General features: G+C 38.0%; 3 protein-coding genes and 2 pseudogenes across 3 annotated transcripts; 1 reads left to right on the forward strand and 4 right to left on the reverse strand.

Moving 5' to 3' along the window:
• Nucleotides 1–69: 69 nt before the first annotated feature.
• LOC107921727 (protein transport protein Sec24-like At3g07100) lies at nt 70–7,193 on the forward strand (annotated as a pseudogene).
• A 389-nt stretch (nt 7,194–7,582) lies between these two features.
• LOC107921726 (receptor-like protein 9DC3) lies at nt 7,583–8,742 on the reverse strand. The gene is made up of 2 exons (XM_016851547.1): nt 7,913–8,742; nt 7,583–7,763 (listed from the first exon to the last, which is right to left on the reverse strand). The coding sequence occupies exons 1-2, from the start codon at nt 8,740–8,742 to the stop codon at nt 7,583–7,585; spliced, it is 1,011 nt and encodes a 336-aa protein (XP_016707036.1).
• Nucleotides 8,743–8,960: 218 nt separating this feature from the next.
• LOC107922212 (leucine-rich repeat receptor-like serine/threonine-protein kinase SKM1) lies at nt 8,961–9,611 on the reverse strand. Its single transcript, XM_016852113.2, has one exon. It carries the CDS (start codon nt 9,609–9,611, stop codon nt 8,961–8,963), a length of 651 nt encoding a protein of 216 aa, XP_016707602.1.
• A 4,708-nt stretch (nt 9,612–14,319) lies between these two features.
• Nucleotides 14,320–15,795, reverse strand: LOC107922211 (leucine-rich repeat receptor-like serine/threonine-protein kinase SKM1; annotated as a pseudogene).
• Nucleotides 15,796–18,311: 2,516 nt separating this feature from the next.
• Nucleotides 18,312–25,284, reverse strand: LOC107922210 (putative DUF21 domain-containing protein At3g13070, chloroplastic). The gene is made up of 14 exons (XM_016852112.2): nt 24,541–25,284; nt 23,717–23,814; nt 23,522–23,615; nt 23,205–23,282; nt 22,907–23,010; nt 22,667–22,748; nt 21,893–22,032; nt 21,735–21,813; nt 21,562–21,625; nt 21,279–21,370; nt 20,750–20,815; nt 20,253–20,369; nt 19,887–20,066; nt 18,312–18,740 (listed from the first exon to the last, which is right to left on the reverse strand). The coding sequence occupies exons 1-14, from the start codon at nt 25,078–25,080 to the stop codon at nt 18,489–18,491; spliced, it is 1,986 nt and encodes a 661-aa protein (XP_016707601.1). The 5' UTR covers nt 25,081–25,284; the 3' UTR covers nt 18,312–18,488.
• Between the last annotated feature and the right edge of the window lies 1 nt (nt 25,285).

Raw genomic sequence — 25,285 nt, forward strand, 5'->3', positions numbered from 1 at the left:
ATAGATTATAAAAAAATGGCAAAAAGAGAAAAGAAAAAAAGGAGGGAAATTCGAGTAATATTATGAACCGTCTTTTGCAGCAGAGGGGGCAGCCAAAGGCTTGAAAATAAAATAAGAAACGCGGATTGTCCAAAACGACTTAATTAGAAGGAGAAAAATGAAAGAAAACGACGTAAGGATTTCGTTCTACATTGTTTTAAACGTCCTTCTCTCGATCTGTAATTTCTAACAAAATCATCTTCTTGCTTTAGATCTCGCTTTCGGAAAATATTCGTCTACAACGTTGTCGTTTTATTTGACCCGCGGTTTCTTGAAATATCCTCTCCGGTATATTTTTCATGGCCTGTCACTGAATCTCTACGCTGCTGTATACGACACCAGTTAGTCCTTTTTTGTTTTTTGAAAGCATTACTTTTAGTCAAAGTTTAGGCTAATAAGCTAGTGCCAGTGAATTGAATTTTGGATTAGTTGATTGAAATTCAGTTAGTGGATGATTGGAAATTTGAATGTGAACTGTTTCAGTTGGAATTTGGGTTACTTTTGAATTAAAGGAGCTGAAGTTTATTGAGATTAGTTGGAATTGAATCGAGTATTGATTGAAGCTTTTTTTGATTGTTTAACTGATTATCATAGTTATGATGCAATGCTTTGAACTGTATAAAATTTGACCAAAACAAAGAAATCAGAGTCTTTTCGATTTTAGTTATGTAAAATGTTATGTATAAATCATCATATTTTTAACTGTTTGGGGTTTGGAAGTTTTTTTCGTCAATGTCGATTTTGCTTTTATATAAGACCTTAGATGCAAATATGCTGTTGCAATTTATTATTTATTTACTGTAAATTAGGGGTAGCATGGAAGCTAATCATCGGGGGTAGAGGTTGAGCCAGTGACTGATGATATTGTTAGTTAAATTGTAGATTCATGGAGGAGGTTGTACTTTTTTTCTCCCCCTAGCCTTAGCCTTTGAGTTGCAAGGGTGCATGGAACTAATGAGCATTATAAAGATGAAGACAAAGTGAAAATTTGATATATTTAATTTGCTCTTTGTTGGTGAATTTGCTGGGGTTTGATTCCTGATAAGAATCATTGGTAATGTCTGGAGAATTCTTTCTTTTTGTGGGGCTTGATTTGATTAAAATGTACTGGTGTTCATTTCTTTTATGAATGCTTACTACTGCGATATTACTTCTCCTGGCAGGCTTAGTTTTTAGAGATCACATACTAGGTAGCAGACGTAGTTGTATTGCTCAAAACCATGGGGACTGAGAACCCTGGTCGTCCAAATTTTCCCATGAGACCTTCCTCTACCCGTTTTGCTTCTGCTCCTCCAACTATGAGACCTTTTTCATCGTCAGGTCCTGTGGTGGGATCAGAAGCCAGCAATTTTAGACCTACTCCACCAGTTGCTTCACCAACTATGATGCCTTCTTCATCAGCCGGGCCGAGCCTGCTCGTTTTGGTGATCCATCAGTTCCATCTCCTCCCATAACATCTGTCCCACCATCCAGGGGTCCTCACCAGCAATTTCTAACACCGCCATTTCCTTCAACATCTCAAACTCCCCCTACTCATGCACCACCTGTTGGGCAGCCACCTTTTCAACCTCCTACAAGTCAAGTATCAGCACTGCCAGTTTCTTTTTGACCACAAACACAAGTACTGCCAGCGCCAATGAGATCTCTGCCGCAAACTGCAAAATTTCCTCCATCCAGTGGGAATGTTCCTCAACCGTCATCAGATTCATCATTTTTAGGCCCCAGACCCAATTTTCAGCAGACTTTTCCCCGTCCAGATTCATCTTATACTGCTACAAACTCCAATTTCCAGCCACCTTTTGGTGGATATCCAAGCAAGCAGCCTGCAGGTTCACAAGCATCACCTTTTCCATCTCAGCAAGGAAGTTATATGCCTCCTCCACCGGCATCATCTTATCCCTTTCCTAGTCAGCAAGGAAGTTATGGTCCTTCTCCACCAGTAGCAGCTCCCTTGGGCTACCAATTAAGAGACCAAATGCAACATCCAGGCTCTGCACCTAATATTGGCGGCGCCCAAAGCTTAGCAGAAGATTTTAGTTCACTCTCTCTTGCATCTACACCTGGATCAATTGAGCCAGGGCTTGATTATAGAACACTTCCTAGGCCATTGGATGGTGATGTGGAGCCAAGTTCTTTTGTTGAGATGTATCCTATGAATTGCAATCCTAGATACCTACGGCTTACTACAAGTGCTATACCAAATTCCCAGTCCTTGGCTTCAAGATGGCATTTGCCTCTAGGTGCAGTTGTTTGCCCTCTTGCAGAGGCTCCTGAAGGGGTAAGTGTCTTGAGAATCAATAATATTTTATGTTTAGGTCTACAAAACAATAACTGTATTTTGTTGAAGTCTCATATGTTTTCCTGTCAATTACGGTTTTTTCCTATTCAGGAGGAAGTGCCAGTAATTAATTTCGCTTCAACTGGTATTATTCGTTGTAGAAGATGTCGCACTTACGTGAATCCCTATGTCACATTTACAGATGCTGGAAGGAAGTGGCGTTGCAACATCTGTTCTTTACTAAATGATGGTAAACTCATCTCACTTAGGAAACAATGATATAATTCAATGGTTAAATGTTCAGTGAGTTTCATCAAGTGTTTGTTCTTGTAACTGATGTGTTTGGGGTGCTTTTTTTATGCTGTACATACTTTTATCTGCTATCTGCTATATCTTTTGTCTTTGGAATGTCAAATACCATTTGAAGGCCATGAGCTAATTGCTCACTTATAGAGACTTGCATCAACATATGTATCAGCTTTCTGCAAGCTTGCTTGTCATGTGAATCTTCCCTTTACTTTTTGCTATCTCAAGTCATTGGTAAATACAAAGTGCAATTTTTTATATATTATTTTTTTTTGAAATTGAGTTAATGGTGGGTGGTGGTATGACATTTCACAGTCTCTTCTTTATTGGCATTGTAATTTTTGTTTATTTTTCTGTTGTATCCTATTGGTTATATTTTGTGGCAGATAGGTTTTCTTTTCCCTGGTAAATCACTTTAATAGTTGGAATTAGAAAGCATATATATTAATCTGATTCAAATTCCATATTCAGTTCCAGGTGAGTATTTTGCAAACTTGGATGCCACTGGCAGAAGAATTGATTTAGACCAGCGACCTGAGCTTATAAAAGGCAGTGTGGAATTTGTTGCACCAATGGAATACATGGTGCGGCCTCCGATGCCGCCACTGTACTTCTTTCTCATTGATGTATCAATATCTGCAGTAAGAAGTGTATGATTGAGGTAAGCACTTCCTCGTAAGCATGTGATTATCTATGGTCTCATAATGTGTTTAATAAATTCTTGTGTTATTCTAATAAGGGTCATAATGGCAAAGTCATCTAATAGTAACGTAAATCAAGAAAATCTGAATTACGCTTGAGCTGGTTTCTCTTTTCCTGTTCACCTATTAGTCCTCAAAGATCAATATTAGAGCTCTTCAGATTTTCTGTTGAATTGCTTTGCCTTGGTCTAAAACGTGTCTATAAAGTATGTCCTACAAGATTGTTGCCTTACTATGGAATTGATAGGTAGGAAAGAAATATATGTTAGCCCTGCTTCTATTACTTAAGGCTTTTTGGATGCTGGAAAACTTGTTTAGCTGATTGTTTATCCAGGTTGTTGTATGCATTGTTTGATCATAATTTGAATACTTAAGTGTTAGGTCTGCATGCTTTTGCTCTGGCCTTTTGGTCATAACACTAAGAATTACCTCTGGAGGCCATGCTGCTTGTTTCTCTTTCCTTTATTTCTCCATATTGTATAAGCACGTGATGGTTTCCGCTGACTTGCAACATATTTGTTAGGTTGTTGCTCAAACTATACGTTCATGTTTGGATGAGCTGCCTGGCTTCCCCAGAACTCAGATTGGTTTCATTACTTTTGATAGCACAATTCATTTTTACAATATGAAGGCAAGTGACATATGAGATCAGTGGAAAAGTCTTTTTGGGATGCCTCAAATTTTCTCCATTCCTCTAAAGTACATATGAAATAATTTTTTGGCTTCTGTCTTTGCAGTCATCTCTTACGCAGCCTCAAATGATGGTTGTTTCAGATCTGGATGATATATTTGTTCCATTGCCAGATGATCTCCTTGTCAACTTTTCTGAATCTAGAAATGTGGTTGAAACGTTCCTGGATAGCTTGCCCTCTATGTTTCAGGACAACGTGAATGTGGAATCTGCTTTTGGTTCTGCACTTAAGGCAGCATTCATGGTTATGGTATGTTGTTTTCTCTACCATAGCTATTACTAACGATAAAATTCCTTTTAGTTTCTTGCTGATGATAATATTGTCTATTGGTTGTTTGACAACCTATTTACTGCAGAGTAAACTTGGGGGGAAGTTGCTAATTTTCCAAAATACATTGCCTTCCATGGGAGTTGGTCGCTTGAAGTTGCATGGACATGATCTTCATGTGTATGGAACTGATAAGGAACATAAATTGAGATTACCAGAAGATACCTTCTACAAGCAAATGGCTGCTGATCTTACAAAGTTTCAGATAGGGGTTAATATTTATGCCTTCAGTGACAAATACACCGACATAGCTTCCTTAGGTACAAAAATCACTGTCCTTTTTTACTATCAGTTTAAAATTGATATCGAAGTTAAGAAGAGCTTTTAATGACACTTGATGTCATGCATTTCAATGTAGGAACCGTGGCAAAATATACTGGTGGTCAAGTATATTATTATCCAAGCTTTCAGTCAGGCATTCATGGGGAGAAGTTGAGGCATGAATTAGCCAGGGATCTGACTAGGGAAACAGCCTGGGAAGCAGTTATGCGCATAAGATGTGGAAAAGGTCTGTTGATTCTTTTTATTCATTGTTGCTCTTGTAACTTATTGCTATGAAGCCATAATCCCAATGTAGTTGGATTAGCTACATGAATTTTTTTTCCTTCAATCTGGATGCTGATGTGGGCTAATGCTTATGGAAAATGCTATTATCGTTTATTGTTTGGTTTCCTTATGATTTTGTTATAACAAAGCCGTTGATACATGCCATTTGGTACTTGCACCAGGGATTGGGTTTACATCTTATCATGGAAACTTTATGCTAAGGTCCACAGATTTATTAGCACTTCCAGCCGTAGATTGTGACAAGGCATATGCAATGCAGTTATCCTTTGAGGAGACACTGCTGACAAATCAGACAGTATATTTCCAAGTTGCTTTACTGTATCCTTTAAGTGGCTTACTGTATAAATTTTAATTTCTTGGGTTATTCCCTTGTTTGCTGAAACTGCCCGGGTTACTTTTATAAGTGGGAAAGGATATGGGTCACTGATGTCTCTTTAACGATTTAAAGATACACTGCATCTTGTGGAGAGAGGCATATCAGAGTACATAGGCAGCTGCCCCTGTTGTTGCAGATCTTGGGGCGATGTATCGCCTGGCTGACACGTCTGCCATTGTTTCTTTGCTTTGTAGACTCGGTAAAGTTAAATAAAACCTCCTGTGCAAGATTTGCTATTTGTTTTTCTGGATCTTAGTTTCAGAGGGTCCTTATTTTTTCTAATCAACTGAGGTTTTGTAGCTATTGAGAAAACTTTGACCAATAAACTTGAAGATGCCAGAAATTCTTTGCAACTAAGGATTCTAAAAGCACTCAGAGAATACCGCAATCTCTATGCTGTGCAGCATCAGTTGGGAGCTAGGATGATTTATCCCGAGTCTCTAAAGTTCTTGTGTTTGTATGGATTAGCACTCTCTAAATCTGTACCCCTGAAAGGGGGATATGCAGATGCTCAACTTGATAAACGCTGCGCAGCAGGTTTCACCATGATGGCATTACCTGTTAAAAAGTTGTTGAAGCTTTTATATCCTAGCTTGATTCGAATTGATGAGTTTCTTCTGAAGGTAAAGGCTTTGGCCCTTTAAATATATTTTGATAAAGATGTAGAGTTTGCAAACATAACATCCCTTCTGTTTCATATTTGCAGCCATCTGCTCAAACTGATGATTTCAAAAACATTGTGAAGAGACTGCCATTGGTTGCAGAAAGCTTAGATTCAAGAGGCCTTTATGTATACGATGATGGTTTCCGTTTTGTCATATGGTTCGGTAGGATGCTTTCACCTGATATAGCTAGGAATTTACTTGGGCCAGACTTTGCAGCAGAATTTTCAAGGGTATGAATATTCTTATGGTGATAAGATTTTTGAATATTACATGCTTACGATCTCTTGTTGATGAACGTATTCTAATGACAATAAGATTGTGGAGTATTTATGTTTCATCTGTTTTTGTAACCATTTTATGCATAAGGAAACTAATATTGTAATTGCATTTGCTATATATAAGATTTGCTTCAAATGCTGGTCTTTATTGTCATATCAACTCTGACTTGAGTAGACCGTCTGATATGATTATTAGGTAAAAATTTGGATTGGTCTTATCGTATGGTTTCTAAGTATTTAGAAATGAATGTCAATTATTCTTTGTTTGTTTTGTGTCTTGGAACCTTCACTTGCATGCTCACTTTTTTCCACAATAATGTTACTTTGCTCACGTTACTCACCTGATTCTTCATTGTTTTCTCTTAAACTTCAGGTTATGCTTAGCAGGCACGATAATGAAATGTCAAGAAGGCTGATGGGGATATTGAAGAAACTGAGAGAGAGTGATCCTTCATATTATCAACTTTCTTATCTTGTAAGGCAAGGTGAGCAGCCCAGGGAAGGTTTGTTGCTACTTGTAAATCTTCATGAGGATCAGATGGGCAGTACCGGTGGTTATGTCAATTGGATAATGCAAATACATAGACAAGTCCAGCAAAATGCATGATGAATTGTTCTGGAGTTTTCTAGATTTCTTCAAGTCTTATTGTGCTTTCATTTGGGGGCATTTTCAGTATAGTTTTTTGTTGGAGATTAGCAGTTTGAGTAAGCAGAAGACGATAGGTTTCTTCATTCACAACACTTTTTTAGTTTTGGTCCCATACATGGTGTCCCATTCAATCTCTGAGTTAATGATGTCTTAGTTAGGTGCTTCTTTTCTCAGAAAACATTACACGAAATGCTTCATGGTTTTACTTTTGTTTCTGTTTACTTCAATTCCGCAGGAGTTGATCATCGCATGGGTCTATTAATTTCCATGAAATGAATTTTTCATATGACATTCAAATTTTACTTTTGTTCTTTATTTTTTCTCCCCCTAGGTTTTGTTTAGAAAATGGTATATAACCAATTGCTAAAACGTTATTCAATGTACTTTGGGATTTTAAATGTTATATTTATTAAGGAAATTTATTCTGAATAAAATTTATGAAGATTTTTAGACTTCACAAACGGGTTAAAGATATAGGGTATAATAACAAGTTAGTATTTGGTACATTTGTTGTATATTCTTTTTTATTTCATAAGCAACATTAAAAAATTGTCACGTGTTTCTTTTTTTTAAAAAATATTTATTATTTTTAATATTTTAATATATCCTTACAGGACACTTGTTAATTCCTCACCTTGCTTGTTGAGTTTAAAAATTGAATCGGATATGTACCAAATATTTTTCTTATATCAATATACAAAAAATTAGAACTGCATGTTGCTAATATTTATAGCAAAGACAAAAGGATGTCCATGAGCAGAAAGAGACATGTTACGAACACCTTTGATAGTCATGTCTGCGTTGCTTAAATCCATGATCTCAGATGACTTTAAGCTTTTTAATGGCATTTGCCTTGAGCTAATTTCAGAAGCCATTTTGCTCAACCTGTTTTGACAGCAACATATCCAATAACAACTCCAACGGGCAATCCACATCCCTACCCGATCAACGCACCTTTCAGGACAAAACTTGTTACAGTCTACAGCTCATCATGTGCCTCTTTGAAGATTGATGACGGAGGTGGTGCTTGTCACCCATCAGAGTTGCAACCTCTGGATAATGGAAACCCGCATAGACCTATGTTTCCATGGTATGAAGCATTTTCAAATGTATTGAACTGTCTGCCTTGAGGAGTCGGTCCTGTGAGTCGGTTATCCGAAAGGTTTAAGAAGGCAAGAAATGTTAGATCAGCGAGTTTGTGAGGAATCTGGCCATTAAGCTTGTTTGAAGAGAGGTCTAACCATTCAAGTTGGGTCAAATTTCCAATGGATTCAGGGATTTGACCACTGAAGCTATTATGAGACAGGTTGGGCCCTCTGAGTGAATTATGCTGTCCCACAAAACTTGAAATCTCTCCGACAAACATAGTGTTTGAGAGATCAATACTTGCGAATATTGTCAAGATTTTCTCAAGTTTAATCTCAAATCCTTTGATGGTCAAACTCACAGAATAATGGTAAGAGAAATTTCTTGTTCCCATATATGAAGAAGTTCCTTGTTCATCGAGATTCCACATGCCCTTCATGTTCTCAACGTACCCTTTTGGTAAAGGCCCGGCCAAGTCATTGTTAGCAAGGTCTAAAATTCTTAACTCGGGAAAAGAATGATTTACCATGGAACTTGGTAAGAAACTGTGCAATTTGTTGGACCGCAAAACAAGAACTTGCATTTCAGGCAGTGTTTCCAGCCAGCGAGGGAATGTATCTTTGATCTTGTTGTTACCAAGATCCAACACTTGCATGTTTCTACAATGAACCAAAGATGGTGGTATTGACCCTTCCAATTCATTGCCATTGAAGTTAATATTGTTCAACCCACATTTCTTATCAAATGTGTCAGGGATGGTTCCTTGAAACCGATTCATTCGTAAATCCAACACTGACAAACGTTTGCTGAAGTTCCCCAAACATGGGGGAATTGTTCCATTCAAGTTGTTATAAGACAAGTCGAGAATTTCAAGGGAAGTTCGATTACAAATCAAAGAAGAAAGCTCTCCAACCAGACTGTTGTTGAAAATGGAAAAAAAATGAGACAGTTAAGGGTGGAAGTGGGAGAGCACCTTGAATGAAGTTTGAATGAAGATCAAGTGTTTTCATTTTCCCACGGAAGTCGCTCTATGTGTGTTAGGAAGTTGTGAGAAAGATTCAAATAGCTCAAAGTATCCAGCCCTTTGTTCAGTATCCACTTGGGATTCTGGCCATGGATCTTGTTGTCAGAAAGGTCTAAACTCATTAAATGTTTTGAGCCCTTTAGGAATCTGGGGAATTCGTTCAGGCTACAAGAAGCCAAGGACAAATACTGAAGATTAGGCCAAGTATAGCTGGAATTGATGCTACTGCTCACTGATACACCATTATATGAAAGATCAAGGAATCTAAGATTTGGAAGGTTTGAAAACATGTCCAATTCTACAATTCCTTCATCGTTTCCCGAACGGTTTTTCCTAAGGTGAATAGCCTCTAAACTCTTGCAAGTATTTAGACTCCTCGGTATTTGCCCTTGAAGAGAATTTGAGAAAAGACCCAGTGTAACTAGATGGCCTGAATGGCAAAGTTCATCGGGTATTTTTCCACTCAGGTTGTTCATTGAAAGGTCTAAAATCGTGAGATCACTTTGTGTTCCAAGATAATTTGGGATTTCACCAGATAGTTGGTTGGACCAAAGTTGAAGGACTTGAAGACGAGGCAAAGATGCTTCAGCGTTTGGAATTTTACCAGTGAAGCTGTTGAGCATAAGCTGAAGAAGCTTCAAGTTCTGCAACTCAATTATTGTTGGAACAATGGAGCTTCAAGTTCTGCAACTCAATTATTGTTGGAACAATGGCAGCATTTACAGCAAACAAAGTAACAAGACAGAAGCAAAGGTGATCGAGCAAAAGGATAACAAGCAGAACAGCAAGAAACTTGAATGCACAGACAAATTTTTGTAACTGAACATTACCATTTTTTTCATTCAAATTTGAAATAAAAAGGAGTTACAATTTTGGCTCAAATGACAGTTACCTAATAATCTAACTGCCTCCACTAATGCTTAACTAATACAAACTTAAACAACTACAAAGATAAGCTGACATATTAGCTTTTACATCAAAAATCAAATCATAAACTTAGTCCTACTAACTTCAAGAGTTGGTTACAATTGAACTAAGCTAAATAACATTACAACAAAATTATTAAAACCGGTTGCTTCATTCGGTCGAGTTTCATTCTTGCGCACCAAGCAAAATGAGCTGAGCTCGATAGCTGCTGTTGGTCTCGACAGTAGCTTGCTGCTGGCTTCATGTTGCATTGCAGTCCAGCTCTCAACACTCCTCCTTAGACTGTATGCAACACATTCCAATTGCACTTCTCAATGATTCAAATCGAGCAGCCCCTAAGGGCTTGGTTAGTATGTCAGCCAATTGTGCCCCTGAGCTGCAATGCACAAGGCTGACTTCTTTTGCTTGTTCAGCTTCTCGAACAAAATGCAGTTTAATTTTAAAATGTTTAGTTTTACCATGGAACACAGGATTCTTGGCTATGGCAACTGCTGACTGGTTGTCCACCCAAATTTCAATGGCATCAGCTTGTGTTTCATTAAGATCCTGAAGCAACTTCCTAAGCCAAATGGCCTGATTGACTACTGCTGCTGCAGCAATGTACTTTGTTTCAGCTGTGGACTGAGCAACAGTTTGTTGCTTCTTTGAACTCCAGCAAAACATGCCCAATCCAAGTGTGAAGAAGTATCCAGAGGTACTCTTCATGTCATCGAGGGATCCTGCCCAGTCACTGTCAGAGTAACCTTCCAATTTTAGTTCCTTCCCACTTTCAAACATCACCCCAAGGTTAGCTGAGCCTTTGATGTATCTAAGAACCCTTTTTGCAGCCTTCAAATGTGTCTCATTACAGCAGTGCATGAAACTCGATAGCAGACTAACACCAAACATGATGTCTGGCCTGGTTGCTGTTAGATACAACAAGCAGCCTACTAGGCTTCGATAGTGCCTCTCATCCACCCTTTGCTGATCACCACTGCTAGTCAACTTTTCTCTATGAGCCACAGGTGTACTTGCTGCTTTACAGTTTTGCATGCAAAATTTGCCAAGAATCTTCAAAGCAAATGTGTGTTGGCTGATGAAGATGCCTCGATCAGACTGGTGAACTTCCATACCAAGGAAGTATGTCATGATTCCCAAGTCTGTCATCTCGAATACTTGCTACATTTGAACCTTGAACTCATCAATGAGCTCAACTTTGCTCCCTGTTACTAACAAGTCATCCACATACAAGGAGACAATCAGCAAGGTTTCAAATTCTGACCTTTTAACATACAGAGTAGGCTCACTAAGACTCTTCATAAATCCAAGCTTGGTCAGGTAAGCATCAACTCTGTCATACCAGACCCTTGGTGCCTATTTCAGGCCATAAAGGGCCTTTCTCAACCTGTATACTTTGTCTTCATGTCCAGCAACTTCAAAACCTTCTGATTGCTCGATGAAGATCTCCTCCTTGAGAAAACCATTCAGGAATGCTGACTTTACATCCAATTGATGAACCCTCTTCTTCTGAGCTACTAAAGCAAATAGCAGTTTGATTGTATCCAGTCTTGCTACTGGTGCAAATGTCTCCAAAAAATCCACTCCATATTGCTGACTGTAGCCCTTCACTACAAGCCTGGCCTTGTGGTTGTTCAGTGAGCCATCAGCATTGTACTTGGCCCTGTACACCCATTTGACTCCTATGACATTCTTGTGTTCTGGTCTGCTCATCAATTCCCATGTCTGATTTTTGTTGATCATTTCCAACTCAGCTTCCATAGCCTTCATCCAGCTTCTGTCCTTGATAGCCTCTTCAAAGTCTGAGGGCTCAATCACAGCAACATTGCACCTTTGATAAACATCAGCCAAAGTTCTAGAGCCTCTCACTGGTGTATCATTAACAGCATCATCACTTGGTCCTTCTGCAGGTTCAGCAACCAAGTCTAACTGGTCCATTTCAGACATATCAGCTTCAACACCATTCCAATTCCACACCTTATCCTCATCAAATTTTACATCCCTGTTGACTAAGACCTTCTTTGCTGTAGGATCATACACTCTATAACCCTTCTTGTTGCTGCTATAGCCAACAAAGATTCCTGGTGCAGCCCTGCTCTCGAGCTTGGTCCTCTTCTCAACTGGAATAAGAGCATAACACACACAACCAAACAGTTTTAGGTGTGTTACAACTGGTTTGACTCCATGCCAGGCCTCAAAAGGAGTCTTATCCTTGACTGCTCGAGTTGGTAGCCTGTTGAGCAGGTACACTGAGGTGTTAACTGCCTCATCCTAAAACTGGCTTGGAAGCTTGCCTTGAAACAAGAGACACCTGGCCATGTTCAGCACAGTCCTATTCTTCCTCTCACAGACTCCATTCTGTTGAGGAGTATAGACTGTTGTAAGTTGAAGATGAATCCCAGCATTGTCACAAAGCTTCTGAAATCTCTCAGACACATATTCAGAGCCATTATCAGTCCTTAAGGCTCTAATTTTGCAGCCTGATTGATTTTCAGCATATGCCTTAAACTTGCAGAAGACTTCAAACACTTCTGACTTCTGCTTCAAGAAGTAGATCCAGCACAACCTTGTTAAATCATCTATAAACAGGACAAAGTACCTGTTCTCATTGATTGAAGGTGTTCTTATGGGACCACAAACATCAGAGTGCACCACTTCGAGCTTATTTTGAGCTCTCCAAGCACTGTCAGCAGGAAAAGGCAGTCTAGACTGCTTACCAAGCTGACAAACCTCACAAACATTCCCACTAACCTCAATCTTTGAAATGTCATCAACCAAATTCAGCCTATGTAGCAGATCAATAGATCTAAAGTTGGCATGGCCAAGTCTCCTATGCCATAAGTCAGTGTTGTCAACAAGGCTGGTGTATGCCTTCCTTTCTACTTGGCTAACATCCAGTATGAAGCACCTATCAGTCATAGAGACTGTGACTAACTCCAGACCATTCATGTCTTGAACAATACAACAACCATTTTTAAAGACCAAGGTATACCCTTTTTCAACCAATTGGCCTACACTAAGCAGATTCTGGTCTAAGTCAGGTACAAAAAGTACATCTGAGATCAGCTTGTTACTTGAACCAGTGCTAACCAACACATTGCCCTTGCCCTTAGCCTCAATAAGCTTGCCATCTCCAATTCTGATCCTCGAGTGAAAGCTTCTGTCTAGGCCCTTAAACAACTTCTCATTTGCTGCCATATGATGTGAGCAGCCACTGTCTAGTAGCCTATCATTGCTGGCCTTGGTTGTGCCAACAAAACAGGTTGCTGTGAATACATGCTCTTCCTGAGCTTGCATGTCCTCAGCAGGTCTAGCTTGTTGCAGAGCAGCCTCCCTTGGTTTGCCCTTGCACACCTTCTCCACATGGCCAAACTGCTTGCACTTTCTGCACTGGATATCTGGCCTAAACCAGCAATACTTTTCTGAATGTGTTGTCTTCTTGTAGTGAACACATGGTGGGAACACTCTTTTTGCTTCATCTCTTCCTAACTTGACCTTTCTATTGTTCCAAGGCTTCTTACCTTTTGCACTCACACTCGAGCCTTCACTGGCTTTAGCCTGGAAAGCAGCCTAAGGATTCTCCTCCTGCCTATTTGCCCTCCTTAGCTCAAGTGCATACAGAGAGTTTATCAGCTCAGACAGTGAAATGGCTGATAAGTCCCTCGAGTCCTCAAGTGAAGAGATTTTTGACTCGAATTTCTCAGGGAGAGTTGTGATAACTTTTTCAACAACTCTGCTCTCTGTGAAGTCCACTCCTAGGAGCCTAATGCTGTTGACAATGGCCATTATCCTGTCTGAGTACTGCTTGATGTTCTCAGATTCCTTCATCCTCAAATTCTCAAAGTCTCTCCTGAGATTAATCACTTGCTGTTGCCTTGTCTTGTCAGTCCCCATGAACTCCTCCTTCAGCTTCTCCTAGGTCTGCTTAGGTGAGTCACAGGCCATGATGCGAGTGAATATCACATCAGAGACTCCATTTTGCAAGCAAGCCATAGCCTTGTGCTTCTTGGCTCTCTCCTTTGCATGCTATCTCATATGTGCTATAGTAGGATTAGCTCTCAATGGAGGTGGTTCAGCATCATTCTCGATCACACTCCAAAGATCGTGTGCCTGAAGGTAAGTCTTCATTTTGACTATCCAAATGTGATAGTTTTCTCCAGTGAACACTGGTGAAGGAGGTGGAGTAAAACTCATCCTGCTAGACTGAGTTTAAAAAGCTTTGATCTTTTTAAATTTTGAACTTTGCTATTGGTTTTAATTTGAACACAACAGATTGCATACAAAGACCCCTCAAAGATTCAGGCTCATGATACCATTTGTTGGAACAACGGCAGCATTTACAGCAAACAAAGTAACAATACAGAAGCAAAGGTGATCGAGCAAAAGGATAACAAGCAGAACAGCAAGAAACTTGAATGCACAGACAAATTTTTGTAACTGAACATTACCATTTTTTTCATTCAAATTTGAAATAAAAAGGAGTTACAATTTTGGCTCAAATGACAGTTACCTAATAATCTAACTGGCTCCACTAATGCTTAACTAATACAAACTTAAACAACTACAAAGATAGGCTGACATATCAGCTTTTACATCAAAAATCAAATCATAAACTTAGTCTTACTAACTTCAAGAGTTGGTTACAATTGAACTAAGCTAAATAACATTACAACAAAATGATTAAAGCCGGTTGCTTCATTCGGTCGAGTTTCATTCTTGCACACCAAGCAAAATGAGCTGAGCTCGATAGCTGCTGCTGGTCTCGACAATAGCTTGCTGCTGGCTTCATGTTGCATTGCAGTCCAGCTCTCAACAATTATGAGTTGTGGGATTTCCCCAGATAGATGATTTCAGCTAAGATCAATTTCAGTCAGCATTTTGAGGCGAAAAAGGGGTGTAGGAAGCCAACCTGTAAGCTTGTTTCCCCACAGGTAGAGGTAATGAAGGTCGCTGAGGTTCCCAAGTGAGGATGGGATTTGACCACTGAGATTGTTCCACGCAAGATCAAGGTGATTAAGAGAAACTAAGTTGCCTATTTCTTCTGGGATTTTTCCAGAAAAATGATTACGGTCAATGTAAATCCAATTCAAGCTCTTCAATCGGCCTATTTCACTTGGAATTTGACCACTTAAGTCGTTTGAAGCCAGAGTCAAGAACTGCAAACTGCTGATATTTGATTTAGAGGTTGGGATTTTCAGTGTTTTCAGACTCCAACAGAGTCCAATTTCCGCTGAAATTTCCCCCGAAATCATATTGTTTGAAAGATCCAATGATTCAAGTGAAACTGAACAGTTTGGAATTGGACCAACGAAATTGTTGTTGCTAAGATTGAGATATCGAAGTGAACGTGAAGAAGCCATGTCGTTGAGAATTTCGCCAGATAACCAATTAACGGAAAGATTTATAATCTCAATACTTGGGAGATGAAAGATTGATGAGGAGATGGTCCCAGTAATGTTTTTGTGAGCGAGTTCAATTGCTTTTACGTGAGAAAAACTGTTGCCAGTGATTCACTGCCACATGCAGAAAGGGACGGAGGAGTTCCAGTTGGAGAGGAAGCCCAATGGATCATTGACTGAAGATTTGAATGATAAGAGCAGCCCAAGTTCATGATCACCTTGAGACAGGCTAAAAGGTGGTAGTAATAAAGATAAGGCGAGCATGAACAAAACTGGGTTTGATTTACCTCCTTTCTTCCACATCTTCTCCATGTCTGGAAAAAGTGAGCTGTATATGGAGTTGGAATGGCTTGATTTGGAAACTCCATTAAAACTACCTTTGCCTTAAGACACCCATCAGTTTCAGAGAAAAAGAAGAAGAAAAAGACATTTTCACTGGTCCTCGATTTCACTTTCAACGAAGCTTCTCGTCTATGGAAAATTCTCTTCTTTCACACGTAAGAAATTCCCAGAAGGCTAGTTTCCAAGACTTCTTTACTCAAGCACATTGTTACCTGCGCGACACAAACACTACTTTGCGAATGAGTTGCAATCAATTGACATCAATATATATATAGGTATATTTATAGAGCAAATTCAACAATCCAAAGTAGTTTACATCTAAATGAAACCATGTTTAACTTCTGAACAACATTTTTTTCTGGTAAAACAAGGATATAATTGCATGTCTAAATAGTATATCTTTTTTTTTCTTTAAGGAGGCTTTATTTTGATTCACTTTAGAAATAATGGTAAACAATTACATTTTCTTCTTTGAAAATTGACATATGATTATATATTTTCCCTGGTTAGTTGAGTCTTTGCAAATCATTATCCACAGTTGAAAACCATTTCTAAAGGGAAACAAAAAACAAAGGAATGGGTTAGCTCTTACTGCTGGGGAGCCCAAACATATGACCTTAAATTTGACTCAAGTGCTTTATACTAACAGGCCTTCTTTTCCAATAGCAAATGGAGGAAACCTTTTGGCCCTACCATAACCTTTTTGTCCTAGATTTCTAGCTAAAACTTAAGTCAAATTTTGCTATTGGACCCATGCTATGTATAAGTTGAGGATTAGTCCATGCTTTTCCATTTGATCATTTTTAGTTTTTGTATTTCTCAAAATTTGAAAAGTTAATCCCGAACTAAATGATAATCGTTAAATTTATTAACTAAAATGACATGTCTTTTTTGAGTATCATGTGAAAATACCAAATAAACATGACATTACACTTGATAATATATTTGTCACCAATATTTTGGAACTAACATAATTTAACTTAACGAATATAATGATTATCATTTGGTGAGGGCTAAATATTTCAAAAGTCGGGCTGCTCATGACTAAAAAATGACCAAATTAAAACTCATGGACTGAATCACCAACTTACATATTGTATAGGGACTAATAGCAAAAATTTTCCAAATTTAAAACTCCAATGTAGAAATCAAGTCATTCATTTTTATTCCCTAAATGAGAACTTGAGGACATCGATCAATTCCTAAACCACTTCGAGATTATCAACAGAAAAATAGCCTGGTTTAATTGTAAGTTTGTAACAAAGCTGCCACCTATGTTTTATCACCACCCAATTTGAAGGCCTTGCCTGTTTCTGCGTTATACCTTTGCATCAACCATGAGTTGTTATTAGGATGGAAGGAATTGAATTTCTATATTCAACCAATATAGTGTATATTGTTAGCCAACATCACTATCATCATCGATAAGTTGAGGTCTCAAACAAGAATGCTTTTAAAAAAGGTTGCATCACTCAATTTCCCAATTTTAACTGGTAACGCTTGGCTAAAGTCAGATAGTTGTAAGTTGGCAAAATTTGATATGAGAATTGTAGGATTGGGTAGGCTGCTTTTAAGCTTTTTCACCATCTTCCAACAATTAAAGTTTCAAAGGCAAATATATATTCCAACCAGAAGAGCCACAAAACGAATCCCATACCTTATGCCTCTATACCTTTTCTCTCATTTCATTTCCATCCAACAGCTTACTGACAAAACAGAACATGCAATTTGAGAGAGTGAGGCTTTATTTTCTCCATTTTTTTAAAAAGAAAGGGGGGAGGGGGGTCCATCGAGAAAAACATCAACCCCAAAGTCCAAAATATATTCCCTGTTCCAACTTTTGTCTCTCACTTTCTTTTCTTTTTTCTTTTTTGGTCTCTAAACAAAAGTGAAAAGAGAAAGTTGAAAGGTGAGAATAATATAAGATCCCCACCAAATCCCCCACCAAAAAGGGGCATCATCTTCTCCAGAGGCCAATAGCTCTCGGCAACAAGCCGACAAAGCATCATCAACCATCCTTTTATTCTGCAAACCAATACCTTCCAAATGCTAAACTCCATCTCAGTTTGGTTTTTTCATTCTCACCCTTTTCTTCCTATTATGTACTTTTACCTCAACACATTGCCACATAACTCTGCCTTCTTGGACTTTGCATCTTATCGGCCGATTCTACGTACCTTTATCTTTTACATCATTGGGTATCAATTAAAGAGGTTACATTGAATAGATTAATGATTTCAAAGCTTTACTACTGTCCTATATATAGGAATATAGCAATATAAGATCACCTTATAGAGCATTTTCCTTAGTACCTTCGATAGGCTCCACTTCACTTCGCAGATGGGAAGGCAGAGTGATCCGGCCGTTCATTCATCCATTGCCCTCTTGCAAGAGAGGTTTAGACAGCTGCAGAGAGCCAAGGAAATGAGGCAGGAGAGAGAGGTTTTACGGCTGCTCTCTGAAGCAGAGCAGATCAATCCAGCTGCACCTCATGAGGCATCCCAATTGTTTTTCCATTCTGAATTGACCCTTCAGCCGAGACCACCTCTCCAAGGATCTATCTACACTGAACCTAGCATGCATACTCAGTATCATGTTATTCAGACCTCAAGTTTGTCAAATTTACTGCAGAGAGATACTGTCATGGATACATCCACCTTTAATGATTCAGATGTTGACACTTCACTTCATCTGTGAAAAATTGTACAATGTTAGTTTGTTTTTTTTCCTGTCCCGTTTTTCAAGTCTTTACCTCTTGTTGTGGGGCTGTAAGATATTGGAAGGGGAAGAGAGGGGTGTTCAGGGGGAAGTAAGTGACAAATAGTGTAATATTAACTACTGTTCATTGGGACTATCCTTATCCTCATTGTAATCAGCAATTACATAGTGATCTGAGATGTCTTCCTCTTGCCTCTTTTCAAATGTATCTTCATTGTAGTTGCCATTATTCGAGTCTTCATCACTGCTCCATTTCCTCTTTATGATTTTTGAAATCATTGGAGTTACTGCTGTGTCATCTAATAGTGCTTCCTCGTTTATCCGTTCAAATCTAACGGCACTAACTTTTCGGGCATTTCCTGCTAATATCTGCACCGAAGACAAGTTGCCGAGTATAACAATATGTTTGTGATATAGATGATCATATGGCCTATGAGTTTGTCAGGTTAATGAAATATTTGCAGAAAGAATTAATAAATTTGGGATCAAAGAAAGCTGCATTGGTGTAACAAACTTATGTTAGCCTTTGAAAAAGAAAACAGCATGCAAGGAACTATTGCACTGGTAAAGCCATCAACAGGCTGTCACATGCAGCAGCAATTTCAAAAGGCTGCATGAAGTGTATCCTTCACAATGATTTTCCTGAATTTCATCAAGTGTTTACTCCTCTATGTAACAATGTGTTAATGACCATTTTCTTGGAGGTCTAGCATTCTTGCTGAGTTTCGTTTAGACTGAAAAATACAATTGGTTGCATGATATTCAGTTAGAATATTATATTTTAGTAATTTGGCAGAAAAAATTGTGATGGGTCATGTCAAGACCTGATCCAAGCCATAGGGCATGAGCCATGTACAAGAACATAAGCTGGAATTATGAATTATCCTCTTTGAACTGCACAGGTCCCACAAGGTTTTGCCAACCTCAGGTTTGCCTCTAGAGATTCGAACCCACATCACAGCACATATGAGTGAACTCTTATTAGAACGGATACCAATTGATCTAGTAGTGTAATTGGTATCTGTTCTGATAAGAATGCACTCATACATGTGTTGCGACGTGGGTTCAAATCTCTGAAAGCACACTTAAGGTGGCAAAACCTTGCGGGGCCTGTGTGTACTCAAAGAGGACAATTCTGGATTATAGTCTCATGACACAGCTCATGCCCCACCAGCTAGGCAGGGTCGTGACAGGTCACTTTGCTTTCACCAGTAAGGTAGAAGGCTTGGATTTACAAGGATATATCATAGTAGTAACTTAGTTCATTCTAATTCCAATAACTAAATGATTGACAATTTAACTGTTCTATACTTGGTTCAGAGATTCTGATTCATTTCCAGATGTCACAAATTCTAACTGCATTCATTCTGTACGCATCAAACTAACAATCCAGTGAGGAATATTTATAAGCAATGACATTAGTAAGTACTCAGACAATTTTAATTATTCCAAAAAAGGAGAGAAAAGAAATGCTATGCAATATAAACACATATGGCACAAAGGTTCAGACCATACCTCAAGTTTATAAATTTGATGCCTTTCCTTCATATCTTGCTGATCAGATCCAGCTTCAGCATTCTCATCATCTTCTTCTTCATTTCCCTTTTCAAGGACTACCTTAATACTCTCACCTGTCCTTGGTATATATCCAAATGCTTCACAGACAAAACCTGACACTGTCTCATATTGATGTTCCTATAAAACAGAAAAAAGAAAGAAATAAATATGTAAGTTCATAGAGTGAGGGGAGGTCCAATTCGAAGCTCCTTTTCATCTAGAGCACCCATGAACATTTCAACTATACTAGAAGAAACTTGCAAGTAGAATGAGAACTCATGTGTGAGGATTTATATCAATAAATCAGTACTATGGGTAACATACCTCGGGCATTTTGATATTCAGATCTTCAGAAAGTTGATCAATAGATGTGTTGGCATCAACATCAAAAATTCCCTCTGCTCGCATTACAATGTAGCCGGTTTTCTTCTGGATCTCCTCCTGTCATAGCAGGAAAAAGAATTCAGGTCAAAGGGATTTGAAAATTAAATTCACAAGCTATTATGGTACACATAAGTACTGATAGCATAATCATGAATTAGTATTACTAGATCCTCATTAAGTTTCCAAATCTTGAGAAAGTGAAGATATGCAATGTCAACATGCTTAATAACCAGAAAAAGCCCACCATTGAGCAAAAAAATGATGTGAATCAATCATATTAACTCGTTTTGGACTACTTTGACAAGTTTCACAAGCATCCCCTTATGATGGAATAATGAAAAGCAGCATTTTGTACAAATATAAATGATTAGGAATTAAAGTGTGTAGCAGAAGAACTAAGTCATTGATAAAGTCATCAAAGATGTATTAAGACTTACATTTGAATCATTTTCATCGAAAATTTCACCAACAATCTCCTCTACCACATCTTCTAAGGTGACTAGCTGTTTCAGCATAAAAACATGAGATAAAAGAATACAAGGAGAAATAGAAAAGAGAGCAAGGGTAGGCATAAATGCAGATTAGTAGTTGGGTGATGGATTTGCTAACATTTGAGCATATACAGACTCCACCTCAATGAATTTTTAACAAGAGTTAAAGGGATTCATAAATACTTGACAGCTTAATTCAACTTTTCAACTACAGGAAAACTTTTCCATGTTTAATCCCATGTTATTGTTGAATAGATAACTGTTTAAAGTTAAGCCATACAAAAAAATGATGCTACTTTGAATGGGAATAAAACATGTTCTTAGCTAAGTTATTGAAGTACTTCCACATAACACCTTAATCCATGTAAGTGCATTTTTACAAATGCCATCTTACTTTGAGGTACTTCAACAGGTAAGAATCATTAAAGAATACAAAATTCAATTCAAAATGAAGTCAGAAATTCATTGCACTTACTCCAACTGTTCCACCATATTCATTAAGAACAACAGCCATGTGAACCTTCCTAATGCGGAACTCTCTAAGAAGATTCCAGACTAACATTGAATCTGTAAAAGAAATTGATGATTCTATTTGAAATAGCTTCTCGTAAAATAATCCATCATGACATGTTCACAATGTAAAAAAAACGGACTAAAAGCTACCATTTGGCCAAATGGATACAGAGATAGAAAGGCAAAATTCATCTGCACATTAGTTCAAAGCACAAAACAAACAGAAGATATAAGCTTCAAATTACCAGGCACAAAATATGCAGGCTTGTGAGCCATATCTCCCACAGTGGTACTTTCTAGCACTTCACCCTTCAAAATCAAACAGATTATAATTCGGCACACTATGGTATTGTTGCTTACATTAATAGGTAGTGTCATATACGATAAGAATAAAGATTAAGACCAGAAATTGTGAGACCTTTGTAACATAATCGAGTAGATCCATAGCATATGCAATACCCACGATATTGTCAACACGCTGCTCAAAAACAGGCACCCTGCAAAAGTGTCAACAAATCTCTTAGCATGTTATTTTAAGTTAAAAAGAACCTAAGTGTGAATTACTATGATCATTACCTTGAGTACTGATGAGTCAACCACAAATTGTGGAATTCAACAAGAGTTGAGCTCGCATCAATGGCAACGACATCAACAAGAGGTGTCATCACCTCTCTAACATGAGTATCTTTTATCTCTAACACATTTTCAATCATATCCTGCAAGGGGATTTCAACAATAAGAAAACACCAGAACCATAAACAAAGAGAGCAGTTTGGATTTGTGTATAACCATGGAACATTGAGAGCAATGATTGCAACATGACTGTAATTGGCATTCTACCAGATACCATTGGAGGGAACATTGTAATCATTGTGAGCTTCAGCTCAATGGAGAAACCAAGAAAGGCTAAAAAAATCCATTTTTGGCGTGGAAGTACTGGCTTACAATTTGTTTATTGAAACCAATACAAAACAGAAAAGTTCTTAAGGTGGCTACACACAACACATGTATAAAACAGAAAAGTTCTTTGTAGATGTTACTTATTTTTTCTTTAGCATCTCCTCTTTAAACCACCCAAAAACTTTGGGGGGGGGGGGTCCATCCATGCAGGTGAGCTACATGCAACATACATGTACAAACAGATAAAAGAATCCTAAGTTAGACAATAACTTAGTATCAATCAACATAGTTTGAGAAGTCCACTGAGGAAATAATTCCCCACACAGACTACTCTAACAACACATAAGATACCTTTGGATCTATTGGGCATAACACAAACCAGGGTAGTAGAAAATTATCCACTGCAGATAAATTATTATGTGTTAATAACAGAACGATATATGAGGATACCTGCTCCTCCTCCTCTATTGCTCCACTCAATTCTGCTCCTCGTAACATTAGCTTCAATTCATCTTCAGTAACATAAGGTTCACTGAAAATAAAGATACAAGGCATAAGGCATTTGAAAAGCAAATAACAGAACGAAAGAATGTTGAAATTTGACAAAACCACTGGTATGAAACAACAATGAAGATGCATGATGAGTTGGAAGCTGCAGATAGATTAAATGTAGGTAATTATTTTCTTCACCTTTTTCCTTTTAGGCCAAAAATTTTAAGCATTCCCATTGATAGAAATGTGACAACTCTTCCCACTGGATACAGTATTACAGAAAGCCAAGCCACTGGCCTGACCTAGAAATATTGCAAAGACAATTTGTCAGTTTCGTTTTAACTTGGAAATTATAACTTCAGCAAAGTACCACGAGAGACAAGAAGAATATAGAAAGAGAAAAATAAAATAAAATAAGATGAAGAAAATGCTATGCTACTTTAAGATGGTGAAATTTAAAGACCCAAAAGATTAAGGGAGAAAAGAAAAAGCTTACCACAAATCTGGCAACTTCTGTGGGATTGTGAACAGCTATACTCTTTGGAGTGATCTCAGTGAGAAGCAATATGGCAACCTAGCATCATCAAAGGAAAGTTAACTGGTTTCTATATTTATTTCACCAATTATATGTCATGTTACTTGTCTATATTCATGCAGGCCAACCACAAGTTAATTGATTAATTATTTAGCTGGTTTAGGATAAATACATGATATGAGAGAGACTCAAAGATGTGCATGTCCGCGCCCCCCCCCCCCCCGGAAAGAAAAAAAAACGAAGAAGAAAGAATCAAAGAATAGGATCTTGATACTCACAGTCATTACTCCAGTTGCTGCACTAACGCCAGCTTCCCCAAATATTGCTGTTGCAGCATCAGTAACTAAAGCAGTAGCTCCAATATTCACCACACTGTGTACAGAAATAAACCCTACAGTAAGAATTACTTTGAAGCTTAAGCTGAAAAGATGGGAACAGAACATAGCAAGATGATGGCAAGAAAAGAGAAGTACGTGGTGCCAATAAGAATAGTTGTAAGAAACCGAGTTACATCACTACGAAGCATCTTGAATACACCATCTTCAGACTCTTTTTCAGCCAGCTCACGTATCTGACAAGATTAACACCAAATGACCAATGGATAACAGATTCCTTGAAGGCTTGATGGAATGCCAAACTAAAAATAACCAGTACACAATGAAGAAAATTTGCATATGATATTTCGACTTCAACCCTCTCCAAATTAAAAAATAAATTGAAATCTGTACTTCAAAAGACTTGTCTTAAGCATTTACCACAATGCAATACTAAATAACATAAGTAGGCGATTAGGTTTCACAGTTGAATGATACACACTTTATGTTGTTGTTCTCTAGGCTTATTCTATAAGTTGCTTGCCTCTTTCTAGTCTCTCTTCTCCTCTATCTTATCCCTCTAGTGTGTTGCTATACTGTTATTTTTTCTCCTCCATAGTATTTCTCCTCTTGTGTGCACCATTAACAACGTGATTATTTTCTAAAGTACTAAAGTTGAGCTCATATCTATAGGAGATGGATGAAATCACTAGAACTCAATCCACACACTAATAACACAAAATGGAACTCATACCAAGAATTAAATAGCAAATCAAAATTTAATCTCATATATTATTAGCTTAGGCCGAATATATCAAATCACCAAGGAAATTTGCACCACAATCAAGAAAATTAACATATTCCTAAGACAAGCATATGCATTCTTTTAAACTTGCAACGACATTCTTGCACTCTAATTTCCATCATTGAACAACCAAAAATATGCATTCAACGAATATAAAACCAAGCAAAGAAATCAACACCTTCCAAGGCCATAATGTAGTTATAGCCGTCTCTGCCATTGAGAAGAATGCAGAGAGACCCAAAAGCGCTGTCAAGACCAAACCTTGCTCCTTGAACACTTTTAGAAGCATAGATAGCTTTGGCCAAGCATTCTTCAACAATAATATGGACTGCCCAATCACTCCATATCCAGCATTAACCACTCCCTCTACAGCAAACACTCTTTTACAACCAAAGGCCAATACACCACAAACCATTGCCACTAAAATTCCTCTTTTCACAAAAATCAAATTCTGATAACTTCCCAGTTCTTCATTTTCTTCGATTAACGACCCTAAACGTGCTTGACTTCCAAAAGTACCAGTTTTTGGCACCCCAAAGGCTTTAACAACACGGGGGTTGGGAAAGCTTGAGATAATGGAAGCTGGGTAGTGATTAGTTTTGGATAAAAATTTTGGTGGGTACTTGAAATTTCGATTAAAAAGCAGGAAAGCTGAGGACTTCGCTGAAGAAAAGAAATTTGGTTTGCTGAGAATTGAGGATTCAAGTGCCATTTCCATCAATAAAAATAAACCAATAATCTAAAAAAAAACATCAAAACTTGTTTAAACAAATATGGATTAGGATGAAGAGAAACCCCAACAGAAGAGTGGTCTCTTCATTGAGTCCAAGAGGAGCTTTTTGGAAAAAGGCTTGTGTCCGATGAAGGGAAGATTTTGCTTGCTACAAGTTGGAAGTTAAAGGTGAAATGACAAAACTTGGCCT

This window comes from Gossypium hirsutum, chromosome D01, assembly GCF_007990345.1.
Source record: "Gossypium hirsutum isolate 1008001.06 chromosome D01, Gossypium_hirsutum_v2.1, whole genome shotgun sequence".
NCBI classification, from domain to species: domain Eukaryota; kingdom Viridiplantae; phylum Streptophyta; class Magnoliopsida; order Malvales; family Malvaceae; genus Gossypium; species Gossypium hirsutum.